General features: G+C 44.3%; 1 protein-coding gene across 4 annotated transcripts in view; it reads left to right on the forward strand.

The window, feature by feature from the left end:
- HAAO (3-hydroxyanthranilate 3,4-dioxygenase) overlaps positions 1 to 19,988 on the forward strand; it is an 840,136-nt gene that overhangs the window by 305,252 nt on the left and 514,896 nt on the right. For 3 of the 4 annotated variants that reach the window (XM_069608470.1, XM_069608472.1, XM_069608469.1), the window contains exon 3: positions 1,666 to 1,749. The exons of the other annotated variant lie outside the window; for it this stretch is intronic. In XM_069608470.1, the coding sequence (XP_069464571.1) occupies positions 1,666 to 1,749 (84 nt within the window). The remainder of the gene's footprint in view (positions 1 to 1,665; positions 1,750 to 19,988) is intronic. 4 annotated transcript variants of the gene reach the window in all.

Raw genomic sequence — 19,988 nt, forward strand, 5'->3', positions numbered from 1 at the left:
ATCTCTTGGACGGGAAATGGACATGGAGGTCCCTCATACCATCTGTCACACGAAGGCAGGCGTAAGTACACTTGCGCTTAGGAATCGCAGCACGGAAGTGGGGTTGCATGTCAGATATAGGGGTGCATGTACACAACTGGGGTTCTGATCTAACTTAGGGGTGTGCATATGCAGTTTAGTGGGCTGCAGAAACAGTTTACGGGGGTTCACACTCAGATTTCCCAAGTAATTACTGAGTTACAATGTTTTATACGCATGTTGTCGGGGTGCTGGCAAAAGTTATGGAGTTCGCAAGATGCAGGCCTGCTTGTGGGGGACTCCACGCACTATTTGAAGGGTGTGTGTATTTGTGCCTGGCGGAACAAGCAAAGGTAGCTGTTCTGGCTGTTTTTGCTTTGCGTGGGGATGTGGCGGTGGCGTTCCGGGGCATCTTGCGAATACGGGTACTTTGTGCTGTTAATTCCATAAATATGGGGAACGTGCGTTTTTCCTTTTGCGTGCAGGCTCGCGCAGTGTCCTTCTCCGTGCGTGGGATTTCTTGCGCACATTTCCATGAATCGGGCCTTATATCTGTGAACGGTATATGGCAAGATTGCTGCGTAATAAACCTGCATAAAGAGATGTATGCATATTTTGTATGTGCTGTTCATGTGCACCACACAGTTGAAACTGACCTCCAGCGTGGCAAACATTTATCTGATGCTCGTTATGTTGCAGTGCTACTTGTCGTTCTGCCACTGTTTGTTCTTACGCAGGTAGGAGTGGGCAAAAGAGTGTATTATGACTATGTAACATTTTCGCATTTGGTAGTGAAACAATGTGGCAGTCATAACATGTTTGCTAAAATGGCATAGCTTGCTATGATTATGTCAAACATGCCTATGAAAAAAGTGTTGGTATGCTTAGCTTGATCACTGAGACTTTAGAACTATTATCCTACTTAGTACAATAGATTAAACATATCTGCACAATTAAGTTAACAGGTTTAACCAGCATGAACGCTTATGAAATGCAAATTGAAAGTATGCTTCATCCATTTTTTCTACGTTATGACCAATTTTATCCACAGAATAAACTCATCAAACATCTATATGTATACATGTACTTTTACAAGGACTGTTTAGAGTGGTGGAAATAATTCTGAATCCTGCAGCGAAATGGGATTACAAAACAGTGGATAATATTGGCAAATGCTGTGAAATTCATTATTACAAAAATGTTTGCTAATAATATGTTTACCCGAGGAGAAAAGGCATAGAGCAAAACAAACATTAACTCTGCAAATAAGACAGAATCATTACATAGTTAGCTGCACTCTCCATTCGACAAATCCTGTTTAATGAATGCCCCGAAAACAGATCCAGCTGCAATCTAATTGAAATAACTATATCGAAATGTTAAAAGAGTTTTTGATGGAAGAATTTGTGAACAAGTGCTTTTGTAATATTAAACTATCAGAAAACAGGAGGAAATTGTGAGTGCGTGTATTAGAACTTCAATAGACCAGGACTATTGAGATTCTTCTGCTCGCACTCTTGAGAGGAGAGACAGGCAAGGCTGTAGGTAAATACAATGAACATTCAGCAGTGGAAATATAGCTTGCAGATACAACAAAGCTTTTTGATTTTTGCTTTTTGCTTAATCCAATATGGCCAATTTTCACAGGTATTTTTCCAACTGGATGGGGATATGTGCCTGAAGATAATTGAAAATGGAAAGCATAGGGATATACATATTCGAGAAGGAGAGGTAAAATTTTGTAAACATGCAAGCTATATGTAATTCATTTAAATTGTCTTAATTCATCATCACCACAAATCTTTATTTCGGCAATAATAGCCATAATTTGTTTTAATTTAAATTGTATTGTAAAAATCTCAATGTAGGTAAATCCTGTTGTTTCTTGGTATTCTCTTTATTCTAAGTCAAGCAAAACAGAAGACATTTTTACTACTCTTTTAAACTTTGTATGTTATGTAAGTCGTTTACTTCTGCAGTTGTAAACATGAATGTACTTTAACTTCGAAAAACATTCAGTGACTTCCACATTTTTAAGTCGGAATTGTTCGACCTCCTCACCTATAAAGATAACTAGAGCATTGGTTCCTGAAGCAGACAAAATGGCGGCGTCTGCTGCCTCTGCTCACATATTGGTAGTGGTGATCCCTGAATCAGGACTAGCTCTCAGAAGTGGAGTGAGGTCATTCAAGATGCAAGGGCATAATTAGAGTGGTGCACAGAAAAGAGTGCAATCTGACTAGTTTATATATGTTAGGAGAACACAAAATGGCTAACACAGGGAAAAGTGCTATCATCCGGTGAAAACCCTGAGTTTCTGGGTTTAGGAATTTTAGAGTCATTAACAGTTATGGCTAGGGTTTATCATAAAGTTACGTGATTACAGGGGCATCCATTAAAAGTAAGCGCTAGGCTTTATTGTAAAGCCACATTGTTACAGAAACGCATTCGAATTCTGCCCTATGCAGTATTCTCAGACACCCAATTGTGCATGGCTACCTCAGGGACTGGGGTCGCAGAGAAGTGAGTGGTTCAATGGACATTCATGATGAGGTATATAGTCATAGATTTTCACTATTGCATATCTTTGCGTGCCTGGGCTCTGGGGTTCAACAACATATGAACTAATTTCTGGTGACAAGGATACAGGTCAATAATATATGAAGTCATTTCTAATGCTCAGTAAATTTCTTCTCCTCTGTGCAGGGTGTTCGGTACCCTTTGGAGGACGTGCAAACTACTCCACATGTCAGCAGGGAGATAACCCTTAGTAAGGAGCACTTATTTTTAATATATTCAGACCAAACGTCTCCTGATCTTGAGGAGTGGAAGAATGAAGTAGAAGTACAAATCGGGTTTCTCATAGTTGACCAAATATTTCGGACATTGCGTTTACAAAGATGCTTGATCATATTTTCATTGTCTGCCAAATGCTGTGCAAACTTTATCCCTTTTATTTGATTTTTATATTCGACAGTGCATGATTTTTAGCAGTCATGTAAGAAAGGGGAATTCCGAATATCTTATTAAGCAATCTTAATTGCTTTTTTTCGAGGTTTTTAGAATGGCAATTTCCTTATTAAATTTAGTGGGATGTACATTAGTAATGGTCGTAAGTTGTTTGGTGGATAAATTCTGCAGATGGAACTGTGTCATCCGCGTGTTCCAGTCTTCTACACATTGGGTAGACAGTCCTATGTTTCGAGCATCTTGGATAACCCAAAGGTCACGACTAACCAAGGCAGATAACTGCCTTCAGAGCTCAGGGTGCCAACGTATTGATAAAGTATTTTGAGGCAGTTCAACTATAGTCCGGACAGGAAGTTGTTGAAAAAGCTTAACAGGTATGTTAATAGTGGATCTAAGAAGCATATGGTCACCTAGACCTAAGTCAACAATGCAAACCGGCAAGCTAACACCAATAAGATTACAAGAAACCCCAATGCAGTCTATAGAAGAGCTAGAAGACCCTCACCTCCAAGGGAATTCCACTTGGTTTGCAGCTCTTGGGATGATATGAATATTCCATGCTTCGAAAAGTTGTAGTCAGTTGGTGCCTCTCGTTTGGGACAATGAGCTATAGGAAGACTTATTCAAGGACATATGAGGCACATCATGACCCACAAGAGTGGAATTAAAGTCTCCACCCATAATGAGCTTGTAATCAGGATTACGGACAAAGGATTCTTGTAGTATTGTGTTTAACTTTGCAAGAGTAGATGACTGAGGAGTTGAATTAGGATTCCAATAAAGTGAAATGATTATTAAACAAAGTTATGGATCCTTACTAGTGTGCCTCAATGACCAAGAATTTCTCAGTTGAATAAAGCAAAAAAGAGGATAGCCTTCGGCTGTTGTGAATCAAGATAGCAAGTCCCCCCGAAGGTCGTCCACGGGGACCATGTTTAGCATGATAGGTAAAAGATGTGAACCCATCTATGTTAATATTTTGGAGAGACATAGGGCCTCATTACGAGTCCGGCGGTAACCGAGCCGGAAAAACCGACAGATTACCGCCAGACTCATATAACCATTCCGCCTCTGTGATTCCCAGAATCACCGGGGCATTACAACCCTGGTGACCCGGCAGATCCGGAGGCGAAATTCGGTAAATCCCCATTTCCATGGAGTCCGACAGGACTCCATGGGAATGGTGAAGTGGAAACACCGGCACCATCTCATGATGGTGCTGGTGTTTGCACGTCCTCCTGCAGGCGGGTGGTGTTAAACCGGCAGGTCAGACCTGGCGGGAATGACACCTCCCACCTGCACAACTTGAGATAATCAGGTCAGGAAACAACGGTGGCGGCGGGTTTACTGCCACTGTTATTTCCAGACCGGGTGACTCGTAATGAGGCCCATAGTTTCTTATACTAAGACAATACAAGGCATGTTAGAAGAATAGAGGTACACATGCCACATCAGGAGATTTTGGAACCCACAACAGTTCCAAGATATTAACGAGAAAGATGTATGTTATGATTGAACTAAATTTTGAGCATTACTAGTTACAGATTTCATGTAAGGTTCAAGCCATGCTAGACCCTTTATGGCAGTTGCAAATAAAGCAAGGTGGCTTAGCATTTCATGGCTTAGGGCTGAGGAAGAAGCCCCTGCCTGGCCCAGAGTGCCATTGCCTTGAGTTGTAACTGGATGATATTCCACAAAAAAAGAGGAGTCTTGAATGTTAGTAAAAGTGTATAAATCACACCCAAACAGGGCTAAGTTTGGCCTCTGATCCCAAATCATTTTAGAAATGTTTTGAGATTTAACTTTACATAACATACAATGGTCATTATGCAATCAAAGTTTTATCCATTCAGAATCAAGTGAATTAAGGCTATAAAGAAGAGGAATTTGTTGGAAAACTTTAAGGAGCTGCGATCGATTAATTCTATTATGACCATTAAGAGCCACATCGCTTGACCAGCCAATGATAAGTTTCATGTCATGTGGCACGTCTAGAATAGTAAGCTCTTGGACTGGGAGGGTAGAGGGATGTTTTCCCAACGATAAAGGTTCTACCGGAGTTAGTGAGAGAAGTGGCAGAGAATTAGTGGCCACTACTGCGTACCAAGGTTTGTCACTACTTTTGAAGAAGATACTAATGTTGTGTCCGGGCTAACAACAGGAATCCATATGTCATTTAAGGATAAGGAAGTTAAGCCCTTTGCATTTTCAATTAGGTCCGCGGACTGAATGTCAGTACCACATGACATATCTACAGCCGCAGTTTTTACCGATTCAGGAAGTAAGACAGAGTTTACTGAGCCAGGGACATGCCTCACAACTTTTTGTTTTTTGTTTGTTTTTTGCTATTTGATAAATATTTGATAACTGAGTCTGTTTGAAGGCTACTGGGTGAGAAATTAAACAATCAATGGATTGTTGCTGATTACAGACTACATCAGAAATAGTGGATTCAAAGAGCTAACCTGTAAGAGAGCCTTGCTCTCATCTTCAAGCTGATTTAAATCCAAGGCAGGGTCATTCAAGCAGATGCTGCATTGTTTTTTGACACAAGATGTCAGCACTTTAGACTTGCTAATAGAGTTATTTTTTATTTTATTATTTGAAGACTCGTTTGGGCTGTTATTATTTTGTGATTGTATAGCAGCCTGTCTTCTTTTTTGGGCTCTAAGTTGCAGTCTTTTTGCCTTTCGGGACATAAACTGCTTAGAATGACAAGAATTGTCATTGTCTCCGAGAACTTCTTGACAGTTGGATTTTTGCTCAAAAATTACAGTTAGCACCAAATGACTATCTGGCATCTCTTGAAAGGGATTATCAGAGGCACCTGTGACAGTTTGATCATGCGCCGGGACTGTAACGGCCTCAGGAACTAAATTATCCTTAATCAGAAGTTGTTAAATTTGAAGAATTTTATCATGTTGTAGCTTTGCTATTTCAATTAGATCTATATGTTGGATCTTCTCTAAAGATGGGTGATAAGATTGTTGCCCTTTAAGAGCCTCGGTGTAAGATCTAGATTGTCCAGTAACAGTGCCAACTGAAACATACGTTTGTGTGGATTGATTGGTTTAGGTACCAGCATTAGACAAGGAAGCAGGGATAGTATTCTGAACCAAAGAAGGATTCAATACATGAGCAGCTTGAGGTTAAGAGAAAGATTTGTGAGCTAAGGTAAACCCTTCTATTTTATTTAATTTAGCAAGCATATCTGCAATTGACCCTTTCATATCTCTGATAGCGTATTGGGTGAAGTTATGACCCTTATCCAAAAGGTTTAGGATTCGCGTCAGGAGAGGAAAGGTTTGAAGATTGTGATCGTTTATCTCAAGCAATGGCTCCTCAGAAGGATAGGAATTGTCCTGTGCCTGAGAGATATGAAAAGGCACATCCTTAGCAGAATCCATTTTGTTACTATTCAGGGGATCAAAATCATAAAGATGTTCGCAATTAGACTTGCTTGTTAAGTCGGTAAATGATATAGAGCTTGCCACCACATCAACATTTTTAAAGTCTTTGGTTGGGGAGACACATGTGGATGTAGAGTGCCCATTGGTATAGGGGCTATTTGAATGATGGAAATGCACTTGTTCTAGTTGCACAGAAGATCTGTAAACAGGAGTTGAGGGACCAAGAGACAAGCAAACTCACTTGTTTACTTCTGCCATGACTACTGGAGCGAGCATCGAGTTATCCGCTATGGATTCATGAAATCATTCCTCAAGGTGACATAACTGGGAATTATTATTAATGCAAGCGGTGTGAAGGGTGTCCAACATCGTGTGTTGAGCATCGTTGACTTCTTTCAAGGAGAACGTACACGTATCTTTTTCTACAAGAACAGCAATATGTGCCAGTGTTTCTATCTGTTTTGGTGAGGAGCTGTGAGGCACAGTGGATAAGGTGTCTAGAATAACGGCACCTTTTGGAAATACCTATATAGGAGGGCTCTTGTGAGCTATTCTCCATCATAGGATTTGCAATTTGAGTTGAATGGGGAGGGGGGGACTTTTGAGGTAGGCTCTTTTAGTCATTTGCCACTCCTCAAACTTCGTTCCCTATTGGAATTACAACACTGTAGTTCCTCAGTTATATAATAATAGAAGCAGAGTTTTTAAAGTTAAAACACAACGCATCGGGTGCCTTAGATTGGGCACTCTATAATAGACAAGGTGACAGTGTGTTACAAAGTGTCATACAATAGAAAACAGGACATACAACCCGGAACAAGTCACACACTACGAGGACCCCCAATGCTCAGTATAAGCTGTAAACACATGTATACTTTCTAGCAGTATAAAGACGATGTTACCAGTGCAAAACGAGCATTATATTTGGGACGGCTGAGTAAGCTATAACACACAGGCGTATAATGGATGAGAGCATTAACGCGTGTTAAGTATGCCGTATAAATAGCAGAATCAATGCAAAATACACTGGTCCAAGTACATGAATAGGTTAAATGGCCTTACTAATTGTAAAGCGCAGAGCACTTTGTGCACCTAAGTATACGCCACTTAGCAAACTGTGGCATAAAGGATAGGTACAAAGGTCTATCTTCAAGTTGCTCGCTAAAGCTAGGGCAGGCAAAAATGCAGCAATAATGTAATACATGGTAAATTATTACAGTTAAGAATAGGGTATCAGATACCGAGACGCCCAGAGCCAAACAAGCTCGACACTTTCCAAGGCACTTCCGGGGGTGCGCGCAGGGGCACGTGCCCATGCCGTTTATAGGAAGTGACCTGGATAGAAGGGGCAGACTCAGGCAAAACACAAGTGCTGCAAAACAAAAAGATAAAATAAATATCTTGTAATATTGCAAAAGTCCAGTAAGTCCACCCAACAATGCTTATAGCAGTAAAAAGGCCAAGTCCATCAAGTTTGACACACAGTGTTATGAAAGTAAATGCAACATAGCGCAGCTGGCAGGGACTCACATCAGGCTCATGACAGGCTCGACAGGCACTTTCCAAGGCACTTTTGGGGTGCTAGCGCAGGGGCGTGTCCCCGTGCCTTTTATAGGAGGTGACCTGGATAGAAGGGGCGGACTCAGGCAAAACATAAGTGCATGTTAGGAAAGTAAATGCAATGTAGCGTCACTGGCAGGGACTCACTACAGACACGACAGGCACTTTCCAAGGCACTTCTGGGGGTACCTTTATTACAGCCATCAATTATATTCTGTCCCATGTGTGAGTTTCCCACTCCTGGTCCAATTATTCACCAAACTGGTAGGTTTGCCCCCTTTACAGCGCTGTATTAGCACCTTTGCTACATGCGCCCCATCTATCGAGCAACAATTGTTTGCCCACCATGTCTTTGCTCACTGTTTTGGGCACCCATAGCCTTGTTACCCTATCCATGTCCCCTCCTTTCTCTGCATCTTCCTCAAAGGTGGAATCCTTTGCAATTCAGTCCCGCCCATCTAAGGAGGATGCTACCCAAAAGGCATCATAATCTTCTGCATTCAGTAGTGGCACTGCAACAAAGACCACCTCTACATCATCTGTTCCATCATTCATTCCAGGGTGCTGGGCATCGTGTTTGCTCCCTTCGTTCCCCCCATCAATAGCGGACATAATATGCCACACCTTTTTCCTGCTGCAATTGAAGTTTTTTAGAATCAATTCTTCTGCACAGAAGGCACTGATCATCAAGACAAGCATGAGGACAGTTATCTTGATTATTATGGCCAACCACCCGGCTACCCCGGCAAACATTGAGTTCAGCCAACTGTCTGATGTGTATCATGTGTCTCTTTAGTGACTTGGGGTCTATTTGGTAATTCTTATGTGTAGGGTGTGTATCTCTTTGACAGCCTCCATCAGTGCTGGTATTGCTGTGCAGCAACGGCTTCCTATTTTGTGGCAGACCTTGCCCTCCATGGCTGTCATCATGTCCAAAACAAAGCACGTTTGAAGTGCTACGAAGTGTAGAGCACAGAGTTTCTCCCTCAATGCATTAAATCCTTTCTCGGTTGCATTTGCCAGCTGTAGCACCTTGTACCTGGTGACCTGTAGCCACTTGTAATTTATGTATTTATTTATTTATTGTTTGCTTGTTAGGTGATTATACAATAAGAAAATACTGTTTCAAAGCACCCACAGGGCATGGAGGGAGCAAGGGTGGGAAATAAATTAAAAACACAATATTAAAGAACAGGTCGGTGGGGTAGAAGGGACAAACAGTGAAAATGCAGCAAGGAAGAGGGAAGAGGGCGTAAGTGCTGGGGAGTCTGAGCTCATGGGTGAGCCACAGATTAAGTGCTAGGAATGTTCTGTGCTACACGAACTGGGGCTGCTTGAGGTGTAAGTGCGAACCTCCATGGTGGAGGGTTTGCAGATGCAAGTGCTGTGGATAGACAGGAGCTGGGACAATTGGTGTGGGAGGTCAGGGCCCCAAGGATGCATAAGGGCCCAGGACACCTATCACAGCAACTGTGGGATTAGCAGAGGAGAGAAGAAGGGCAGGATGAGGAAAAGAGGAAAATCTTAAGGAGCTTCCGGAATTTGAGAAGATCCTGCTCAAGGAGGCATTTCCATAGGAAGGAGCCCGCTGGGGAAAGTAAATGACCACCTACTCTCTGTTGAGGAAAACGCATTACACACTAAAAGTTGGTTCCAGAGGAACGTAGTGGTCTAGAGTGAGAGCATTTAGTGTGATAAAGTTGAGATAGTGTGGCCCCCGGGTCCCGACAGCCTTTTGGATGATGCAGAGGGATTCAAATTTAATTTGTTCAGCAAGCAGGAGCCAGTGAAAACTTTTTAATGCACGAGAGATGTGGTCCCTGGGCTTAAGGCCAGGGATAAGTCTTGATGTGCTATTCTTTATTAGCTGGAGGGGTTGCAGAAGGACGATGGAAGATTCAGGGGGACTCTATTGCACTAGTCAAGCCTAGAGAAAACCAGGGCTTGGGTCACATTGAGCCTCTGAGGGAAAGTGAGAAAAGATAATATTCCTTTGAGAAGGAAGATCTCAAAGTGGGACTTCTTGGCAATGTCCTGAGTGTGAGGGAGGAAGGAGAGAGCAGAGTCAAAGATAACTTCAAAGTTTCTGGCTTCAGTTGAAAGTGCAGGGGGAGAGCCCAAGGAGGAAGACCAGAGTGAGAGGAAGAAGGAGGGAGCAGGGGTCCCAATAGGAAGGATCTCAGTTTTACCTGTGTTGAGGTAGAGAACGTTGGAGGTGCACCAGGACTGGATGCAGATAGGCAGTCAGGGATGATATAGGGTCAGCAGAGAGTTTGAAAAAGAGCTGTGTGTCGCCTGCGTAACGCTGGAAGTTATAGGAGAAGGAGGAGATGAGGCATGCAAGGAGAGCAGAGTAGATGTAAAAGAGCCAGGGGGAGTGTATAGAGCCCTGGGTGTCACTACAGGTGGAGAGGGAGGAGAGGAGAAGGTGCCCAGGATGACGTGAGAAGAGCGGTTAGTGATGAAAGAGGTCATCCTGCCCAGTGCCCGTTCTGAGATACCAAGGGTATTGTGGAGCCTTTGTATTAGGATGGAATGGTTGACTCTGTCAAAGGCAGAGGAGAGATTGAGTAGGATAAGGACATCTGGGGAGTTGGAGTCCAGAGATGCCAGCTGATCTTCACTGGTGATCATACTAGCAGTTGCCGTGCCTCTGGAGGCTCGGAATACAGATTGATGGTTGTGGAGACCACTAACAAGTTCAGTGTGTGAGTTGAGTTCAGGCAAAGACAGCTTCTCAAGCAGCTTCCCCAGGAAGGGGGTAATGGAAATTGGGTGCTAGCTGGCAGGGCAGGTACAGTCTGAAGATGTTTTTGTTTTCAGGAGTGGGCACACAAGGGAGTGCTTAAGGGGGAAGAGGAAAGATCCAGTGGCAAAAGAATGATTGCAGAAATCAGCGAGTGCAGGGGCAAGAGAGCTGATGTTATCCTTGATGATACTGGATCAGTAAGGGGAGACCTGTTTAGAACAGACCTTCATGGAGCAGACAACTCTGGAAACTTCTTCAGGTGTGACGGGGAAAAGTAGGAGAAGGAGGAAGGAGGAGGTAGGGTGAATGGAGGTGAGGGTGTATTGGATGGGTTTTGAGGGAGTGTAGACAGGGTGGTCAGGATGTCCTGAGTTTTGGTGGCAAAGTTTAAGGTCAGTGCATTGCAGAGGGCCTGGGAAGGGGAAGGGGAGGAGGAGACTGCAGAAGGGTTGGCTAGTTCCCTGCAGATCTTGAAAAGTTCAGCCATGCTGTTAGAAGCACTGGAGACCTGTGCCTTTATGTAGGCTCTTTTCTTTGCATGGATGGCGAGTCTGCATTGCCTTTGGAGCAGGCGGCAGGCCAGTTTGTAAGAGGATAACCCTGAGGATAGCCACTTTCCTTCTGCCGCCCTTCACTTTTGTTTCCGGGCTGCAAGTTCAGTGTCATACCAGGTGCTATGCTTAGAGGCAGGTTTCAGGCGGAGGGGTAAGAATGTCAAGAGTGTTGGTGATGGACAGGTGGAGGTGGCTGAGGGCAGAGTCAGAGGTAGAGTCAAAGGTGGGGGGTCAGAGAGGGTGAAGGTGGAGGCGAAGGCAGCCGCAGTCACTTGTTTCATTGGGCGGATGTTACCGAATGAGGTTGGTGGGACCTTAGAGGGGGCAGTCAGGGGGCCAAAGGGACTTAGGTGGGTGGAGAGGAGAGAATGGTCTGTCCAGGAGAGAGGGGTGACTAATGGGGGGGAGAAAGAAAGGTCAGAGTGTATGAGGGCATTCAGAGTGTGTCCAGATGAGTAGGTTGGCCCAGAAGGGAAAATGGAGAGTGAAAGCGAGGTGCAGAGGTCAGTGAAAAGAATGGACGCAGAGCCAGGGGAGTCCAGTTGAATGTTGAAGTTACCCAGGAGGAAGAGGTTAGAGGATGAAAGTAAGGAAGAACAGAAAATAGCCCATTCAGAGAGGAACAGGGTGATGGCACCTGGAGGCTGGTAAATGGTAGCAATGGTCAGGGTGGAGATGGGAGAGATGACCAACTTGCAAACCAGGCTTTCAAAGGAAGAATAGGACTGGGTAAGTAAGATGGAAGCAGGAACCCACTCGGGGAAGATTAAGGCAACCCCCCCCACCGGTGCAGTGAGGACGAGGCTTGAAGATGATCTTGAAGCCGTAAGCGAGGAGGGAGTCACAGTTAGTGACTGAGCTGGCATTGAACCAAGCATCAGTAGGAGTGAGAATGTCAACGTCAATGTCTTCAAGAAAGAGACAGATGTCAGGTGAGTGTTTATTGGCCAAGCGGGCATTAAGAGTTGCCAGGTGGAGCAGGTCTGTACCTTTGAAAGTTTTCTGAGGTGGAGTACAGGGGTGTGGTACACCTGTCAGAAGAGGGACGGAAAGAGCCGATGGGGGAGATGGAGGAGAAGGAAGTACATTAATGAGAGAAGGCATGATCTGGTCAAAAAGAAGGAGGTTGGGTTGTGGACCCTGAACCAGAGTGGTGCCAGTGTGATAGACATTAACAAAGCAACGTGAGGATGAGAAACCGGGCAAGAGGACTTCCCACTTGGTGCCACCATTAATGGAAGAGCATGTGGATGGAGAGAGGGTAGAGATCAGATGTGGGATCGGTCCATAGATCTGGAGACGGGACATAGAAGAGGATATCAGAGAACACCTCTTTAGAGGAAGCACTAACATAGGTGTCTGCAATGGGAAGTCCAGGTTTTGCACTCAAGTTTTGCTTTTTCCTAGCAGACTTTGAGAGAGAGGGGGGATAGGTAACGGTGTAGCAGAATATAAGAGAAATGGAGAGAGCCATAGGTCAGCTGAGGTTTAGACAAGGAATGAAGCAGGAGTGGCTGCACATCACAGTTCTAGCTAAACTCACCAGGAGGCCCAGTCGATGAAGTCAGAAAAGAATAAGTGCAAACCAGAAGGAATAGAATTACATCAGATAAGTGGTACAGAAATGTGTGAACTATACACATATAAATTCGATTTTGAAAACGGCAGCAAAAACAATGCAATTTTATTCTGATGTAAAACTAAACAGGCAAAGCAGATGGTGAACAGATTTAATGCTAAACACAGCTAAATTTGATTTTAAATGAAGGCAGCCAAACAATGAAAAGCAGATGGTGCACAGATCTAATGCTAAACATAGCTAAATTTGAATTTGAATGAAGGCAGCCAAACAATGCAAAGCAGATGGTGCACATAACCCTGAACACTAATGGGAGTCGCAACTGCAGAGAAAGAAAAGAAGTTAATTGAGGTGGCAATGGAAGAGGTGAAAGGCACAGTAGACGCTTCAGGAGAGTTATTGTTGAAGGTCAGCCAAACTCACTTTCTTGTCTGCAGGGATCGTGGATAGACTGGTATCCGGTGACATAGGGGGCAGTCCAGTAATAATTCAGGAGGACGGCTCATAATATGAGCAGCAAATCTGATGCCCTCAGTGCCCTCCTCAGCCCAACAGGCACAGACAGGGCCTTAGATGAGGGCCTTGTATGGAGGGGGCTGGCTTTTGCCTGACGGTACCCCTGATTGGATTAAGTGAAAGAGGCAGCCAATTGAAGAGGGTCATGCTGCATGAAGTGGAATGCGCCTCTGGCCTACATATGTGCCGCCATCTTGAAGAGTGCACACAAGCACACCATATAATTGTAGACAGTTGATTGAGCCCCCTGCACGATGCAAAACAAACCCAGATGCCCCCAAAGAGGAAACGCTTTGCAGCGCATCCGCTTCCACCTGCAGGTGCCCCCGATTGGCTTAAGTGAAAGAGGCAGCCAAGTGAAGAGGGGCAGACTGCAACTAAGTGGAAGGTTCCTCTGGCATAGATAGGTGCCACCTTCGTTAAGAATGCACAAAAGCACCCAATATATTTGTAGAAAGTCAATTGAGCCCCCTGCTTGATGCAAAACAAACCCAGATCCCCCCAAAGAGGAAGCGCTTTGCAGCGCATCCGATTGCACTTCAACTGGATTGATTTTTCAGAATAATTGTGCAACGTGATGAATAAATATTGCACAAGTACCCTGCATATTCTAAGCCCCACTCAGCTTACCTTTATGATGTCAATCTGCTCAGATGGTGGGAGGAAGGAGGGTACTCGAGGGAGCACTATGCATAAGCTACTTTCCACTTGCTTCCACGAGCAATGAGGACATTAGTGGCTGTTTGCACTGTAGGAAGTATCTGTGAGGTAAAAAAGACAGATTCTTCTGCTGAATAACCTGAAGTGATGTGGAATTCTTTTGATACGTAGTTGCTGCTTCTTTTCCTTCTGGTCATCTTTCTCTCCTGTCCTCCCTGTGCCTTTTGCTCTCTCACTATCTTTCTTTGCCGAAATGCAGAGAAGTCGTTGAATGATAACAGATCTGCTCGAGGCACGATTAAAGCAGGGCTGTGGAGGGTGACAAGGGAACACACTTCTCCTCAGTCAGGAGGAAATTGGGCATATGATTTTGACCAACAGGCCCACCAATGATCCATCACTGCCGCTGTCCCCTTCTGCAGTGCCAGGATACTCATCGTCTTCCCACAGCCAGTGTTCACCCCCAGTACGGTTGTCCCCGCTGCTTTGAAACACACATAAAATGGTGTAGGAGGCTTTATATGAACTGGTTGATATCTTTCATCTATCCAAGTCGAAGAATGTATATGCGCATTCCACACTGCCCGGCAGCTGTTGTTTATTTTCTCACCACCCCTTTCTCAAAAATCGCACTAACCCCTCTGTGCGACACTGCACCATTCCCTGTCCCATTTTCCATTGTGAAACAATTAATCCTGTATTCTCATCAGGGATCTGTTGTGGCACCATGGGATATCATGCCCTGTAGAATTTATTTATTTATTTAAATCTATAAAGCACACAGCGGCCCTGAGGCATTGTGGCACTTTTACAGAAGATTCACTTGGTTACAGTTAACTTGGCTGAGAAAAGAAAGCAGAACATGGTTCATTGCAATAATACAAAGCAAACAGTAGATGGTTAATTACAGTAATACAGAGGGTAAGTTCCATGGTTACAGGGGAATATAATCACATCAGACTAGTTGAAGACCTTTGTTTTCAGAGCCTTTCTTAACATGGTGAAGGACGTTTTGTTTCTAAGCTTGAGTGGTAATGTGTTCCAATTTTTGGGAGCTAATACAGAGAAGCTGGTACCTTCGACTTTGACCCTTTTGAAGGCTGGGATTGAAAGCTGGTGTGAGTATTGGGACTGTTTAGGTCTGTTCATGGGCACCTGGTGAATACGTTCTGCAAGATACAGGGGTGCAGATTGAAAGAGGAATCTGTGGGTGATGGTGAGGGTCTTAAACAATATGCACTCTTTGACTGGTTGCCAGTGGGCCTCTCTTCTGGCTGAGAGATAGGTTCTCTCGTGGGGATACTTAGGGTCGCTCTGAGTGCATTATTCTGTGTGGTTTGAAGTTTCTTTAGGTTTTTGGTTGAAGTGCCTAGGAGCAAAACATTACAGTAGTCCAATTTAGCACCCACGGTAGCTCTGGCTATGTTAAGTCAGTTTTTGGCCGCTAGGTATGGTTTCACTGCATTAATGATTTTCGTAATGAGAGCTGCTGAAGATGCGATTGCGCTGACTTGGCGATTCATTGATAGTGTGGAGTCAAGGTACAACCCAGGGTTTTAACTGCAGCAGAGACCGTGATTACAGTATTCTCAATGCTGAAGGTGCTGTATTGACTATCCAGTTTGTTTAAAATTTCCTTGGGACCTACCAAGAGGATTTCTGTTTTGTCCCCATTGAGACATAAACCCTTCGCCGCCTTCCAAGCCTGAATGAGTGTGTAGGTCTCCTTAAGTGCGTTAAGGTCCTGCTCGTAGGAGCCAGAGAGGGGGAGGAGAATTTTTGTGTGATCGGCATAGTTTGTGAATTCTATGCCGTGCTCATTTAGATCATTAAACAGGGGTAGTGTGAAGAGTTTGTAGAGGGTAGGGGAAATGCATGAGCCTTGTGGGACTCTGCAGTCTATGGGGGACAGGGTAGCCGAGGCCTGGTCAGAGAAGATCCTCATGGCTGAACCATCCAGGAAGGAAGTAATCCAAGCTGTGGCTTGCTGGGAGAAATGAGCTGTCTCTGTGAGATGTCTATAAAGGATGTTGTGGTCGACCAGGTCGAAGGCGGCCAACAAGTCAAAGAGAAGGAGAAGTGCAGGCTAACCCTTATCCATAGTTTCAAGAAGCTGGTTCTGCCATGACGTGGACGGAAGCCCGAATGCCTTTTCCCCAGACTATTGTGTGATTCCAGATAAGACTGGATCTGCAACTATGCAGCCTTATTTAGAATTGTAATAAAAAGGGCACAGTGGTGATTGGCCTGTAGTTTTTGGGGGAGTCCGGATCGAGGGTTTTTTTTTTTTAGTAGTGGTTGCACCCACGATTATTTGAGGGGGGAGGAAGGATACCTGAGGCAAACAAGGCATTGATAAGTGCTGGGAGGAATGGAGCTAGAGACTATCTGGACAGATGTCACCTTTGCATAAGGTGGTTTGATGTGTAGCATAATACGCAGAACTTCTGATTCGGTTATGTCTTTGAAGACAAAGGGCTCTGGGCTATTTTCCAGCTGAGAGTCAACTGGTGCTGGCCTAGGGGCTGTAGTACTGGTGTCGGGAGCAGTCACCTTGGGCAAGGCATTGAAGTGACCCTTCATTTTTTTCTGGAGGGTGCTTATTTTGTCTAACATGGCATGTTGAATGTTGGTGCACCACACCTTGTCTTTCACTATTTGTTGTGTGGAGTTAGTTGGTATGACCAATTCCTTGAAGATTGCGAACAATTCTTTTGACTGGGACTTTGCGTTGTCTATTCTGAGGTTGTATGAGGAAGCTTTAGCAGCCGCTACGGCCTTTTTGTATTTTTTGGAAATAGTTTTGTAGGCTTCTTCCGTGGCATCAGATGGTCAAGATTGCCACTTGGTTAGGGCTGCACGTTTAAGGGATCTGGCACCAAGTAGTTCTTGAGTGAACCATGAGTTGGCATGCTTAATGGTCTTAGCTCTTTTCTTCTGTAGGGGCGATAGCATCTATTGCTCCTTTGAAAGTGGCGTTGTAGAGCTTTACAAGCTCAGTGGAGTTGTTAGAGAACAGAGGCTTTAGTGCAGAGGCTTCTAGGTAAGGAAGGATTCTGTCTTTGGTGAGGAGGTGTTTGAATCTGGCCATGGTTGCTGGTAGTGGTAAACTGGGTTTAACTGTAGCTCTAGGAGGCAGGTGGAAGTGGATGAGATGGTGATCCGTCCATGGTTGCGGGGTATTGGAACTGATGCCAACTGTGCAGCTGTGATCAACTATCCAATCCAATATGCAACCTTTTTTGGGGGTCGGGTTGGTAACTTTTTGGATGTCTAGGAGAGCTTTGGCAAATGATTTGCCTTTTTTCTTCTTTAGGATTGTTGAATCCCATGTTGAAGTCTCCTAAGAGCAATGCTCTGGTGGTGTTTTTTAGATTGTCCCCTAGAAGGTGTAAGAGATTATCTTGGAAGTCAAGGAGGGGACCCGGCGGGCTGTAGATGAGGTGAAGAATTATTGTGTCATTAGGTGTAGGGGAGATATTAATTGATAGGGCGTCAACATTTACCGAATTTTCAGTTTTTATATGCCTAGAATTGAGAGCGTCTTTAATGATGAGTGCGACACCCCCTCCCTTGTTAGCGGTTCTATCCTGGCGGAAGATAGTGTATCCTGGTGAGAGGGCTGGCAAATGGCCGGCCCTGATGCTTCGCATAGCCAGGTTTCAGTGATGGTTAAAGAGACAAGCTCAAGATCTATAATAAGGTCATGAATGTCTACAGCGTGTGCGGGGATGGAACATGCATTGATGAGTGTGCATTGAAAGTAGTAGTGGAGATGTTGGCATTCCTGTTTTTAGTGATTTGATGTGCACAGGTGTCCTTGTGGCTTATCCTTAGGGTATTTGGTATGGGTGTGGAAGAAGGTGTGGGCATGAGGAGGGTTGAGCTTTCATTGTGCCTTCTGTGGGTGGATGGGAGGAGTACAAGGCAGGTTCCTAACCGTTGGTTTCTCTGGGGGATATGCATGGTCCGGGTAGGGGGCTGCAGACCTGCCAGTCTGTTAGGTGAGTAACAGCTGGGTGAGGTGATAGGGGATGTGGTTATGGTCCTCATGGGTGGGGTGGGTGTGGCTATAAGGAAGGCAGGAAGGAAGGGTGTAGGTGGAATCATGTTGGAGCTTGGCAGTTTTGGCACCATTCTGGATAGCAATGTGCGCCGGCTAAGGCTAAAAATACTGCTAGATAGGTGCAGTAATAGAACTTGGGTTCGATTGCCTGAGCCTGTGGCCTAGGAAATGAGAGTTAGTGCAGAATTTGTAGTGAGTCATGACATTTCTTGATTGTACCTAATCATTGTACATAAATCAGCGATATATGCTATGCTGGGCATATAGACTTAATGGCTAGGATGACTTAATGTACATGGGTGCTAAGCATCAGGTAACAGCTAACATATCTACCAAAGTGTAATAACTAAGTTAAAAGTGACTGGCCGAAGCATGTGAAACGGGTGTCATGCTTAGGGCATCCCTTGTGCAGTCTTACTACAAGCATAAAAACATTGTGCTATCGCGTAGTGAGTGATGGGAAACATAGGTATTAAAACCGCAACTATAGATAGGTTAAAGCAGGGCAATGTTTGCAGCAGCTATAGATAGGTTAAGGCACAGAAATGTTTATAGTACATGTTACTGTGGGTCATGAGCAACTATTCTCCCCTCTTTGCCCCTTCTGTGACATGCTCTAGTACTATATGCGTAGTGGCTTCTTTTTTTAATGTGCTATCTAGTTTTATATAATTATCAGTATTATAACTTCTTCCCCTTCATCTATCCAAAGAACCACTACCATTTGCCCGTTAAACAGACTGTGGGTTTTGCATAAAGACAGGTGCATGAAGCATCTCTTCTCCCCTCCTGTTACTTCTTGGGGTAAGAATTGTTTTGGTGCCCCTGTAACGTGTGGGATTAGCGAACACACATAACAAGTGCCATTAGCCCTCTCTCGTACCACATTTTTCATCTCTTCATAACGGACATTCCTGGATGCGTGTCGTGCCCCCCCCCCCTAATTGTGTCATAACATGTTTCTGGACTAAAAATACTTCAATTGGCATACTCATTTTCTTCAGGCGTGCCACCATAATCTTTATGTGATAGAAACCAGAACAGAAAAACAAAACAGAAAAACAAAATACAATCCTATCCCTATTAGTGGCACATCTCTTTTACATGTTCTCCCATTCCTCCCAATGTTTGCACGTCCTATCTTCTCTTCTTCCACGGGCCGTCTGTAAAATCTTACAGCAGAAAAAAGTGTTAGTGAGAGTTGGTGATTACTTCCATCAAGTTATTCCCCTCTCTTGCTCTCCGGAGGGGGCAATGCTGTTGTCTATGCGAATGTCCAAAATGCAAATTCATGCTCTTGTTTCTTTAATCTTCGCAAATACCACTGTGTAAGGATACGTAAACCTCGCTGCTTGCCACAAAGTTGTGTGTGAATAATGTATCACCAGGATAGAAGGGGGCTGCTTGTGGGAAGGCATCCTTGTTCTGTGTGCTTACAGATGTGGTATCTTTGGTCAGCTGGCTAGTTTGACGATGAACCTGGCGGGACACATATTTCAGTCAGATATACTTTCAATTGTTCGCCCAAAACCTGTGCTGTTGTGTTCGCATCCAAAATTGTATTTGCACGGGAGAGAGGTGCATGCATTCTTCTGCCAGTAACAATTTCATTCAGAGTCAAGTTATGATCCGCACATGGTGAGTTGCATAGTGTGAAAAGTGATAAGGGGAGGCAATAGGGGCAATTATTGCTCAAAGTCATTGTTAGCTTTGCTAAGCATTCTTTAAGCAAGCCATTTAAATACTCCACCACCCGTTCACCTGTGGCCAGTACACTGTGTAAAGGCAGTGTTTTATTCCAAGGAGGTTTGTAATCTCCTTAAATAGGTCATTTGCAAAATGTTGCCCATTTTCCAACCTTAGTTTATCACATACACCCCCCATCTTGGAAACACCTCCGGAAAAA

The sequence above is a fragment of the Ambystoma mexicanum genome, chromosome 4q, assembly GCF_040938575.1.
Source record: "Ambystoma mexicanum isolate Mex_15411 chromosome 4q, UKY_AmexF1_1, whole genome shotgun sequence".
NCBI classification, from domain to species: domain Eukaryota; kingdom Metazoa; phylum Chordata; class Amphibia; order Caudata; family Ambystomatidae; genus Ambystoma; species Ambystoma mexicanum.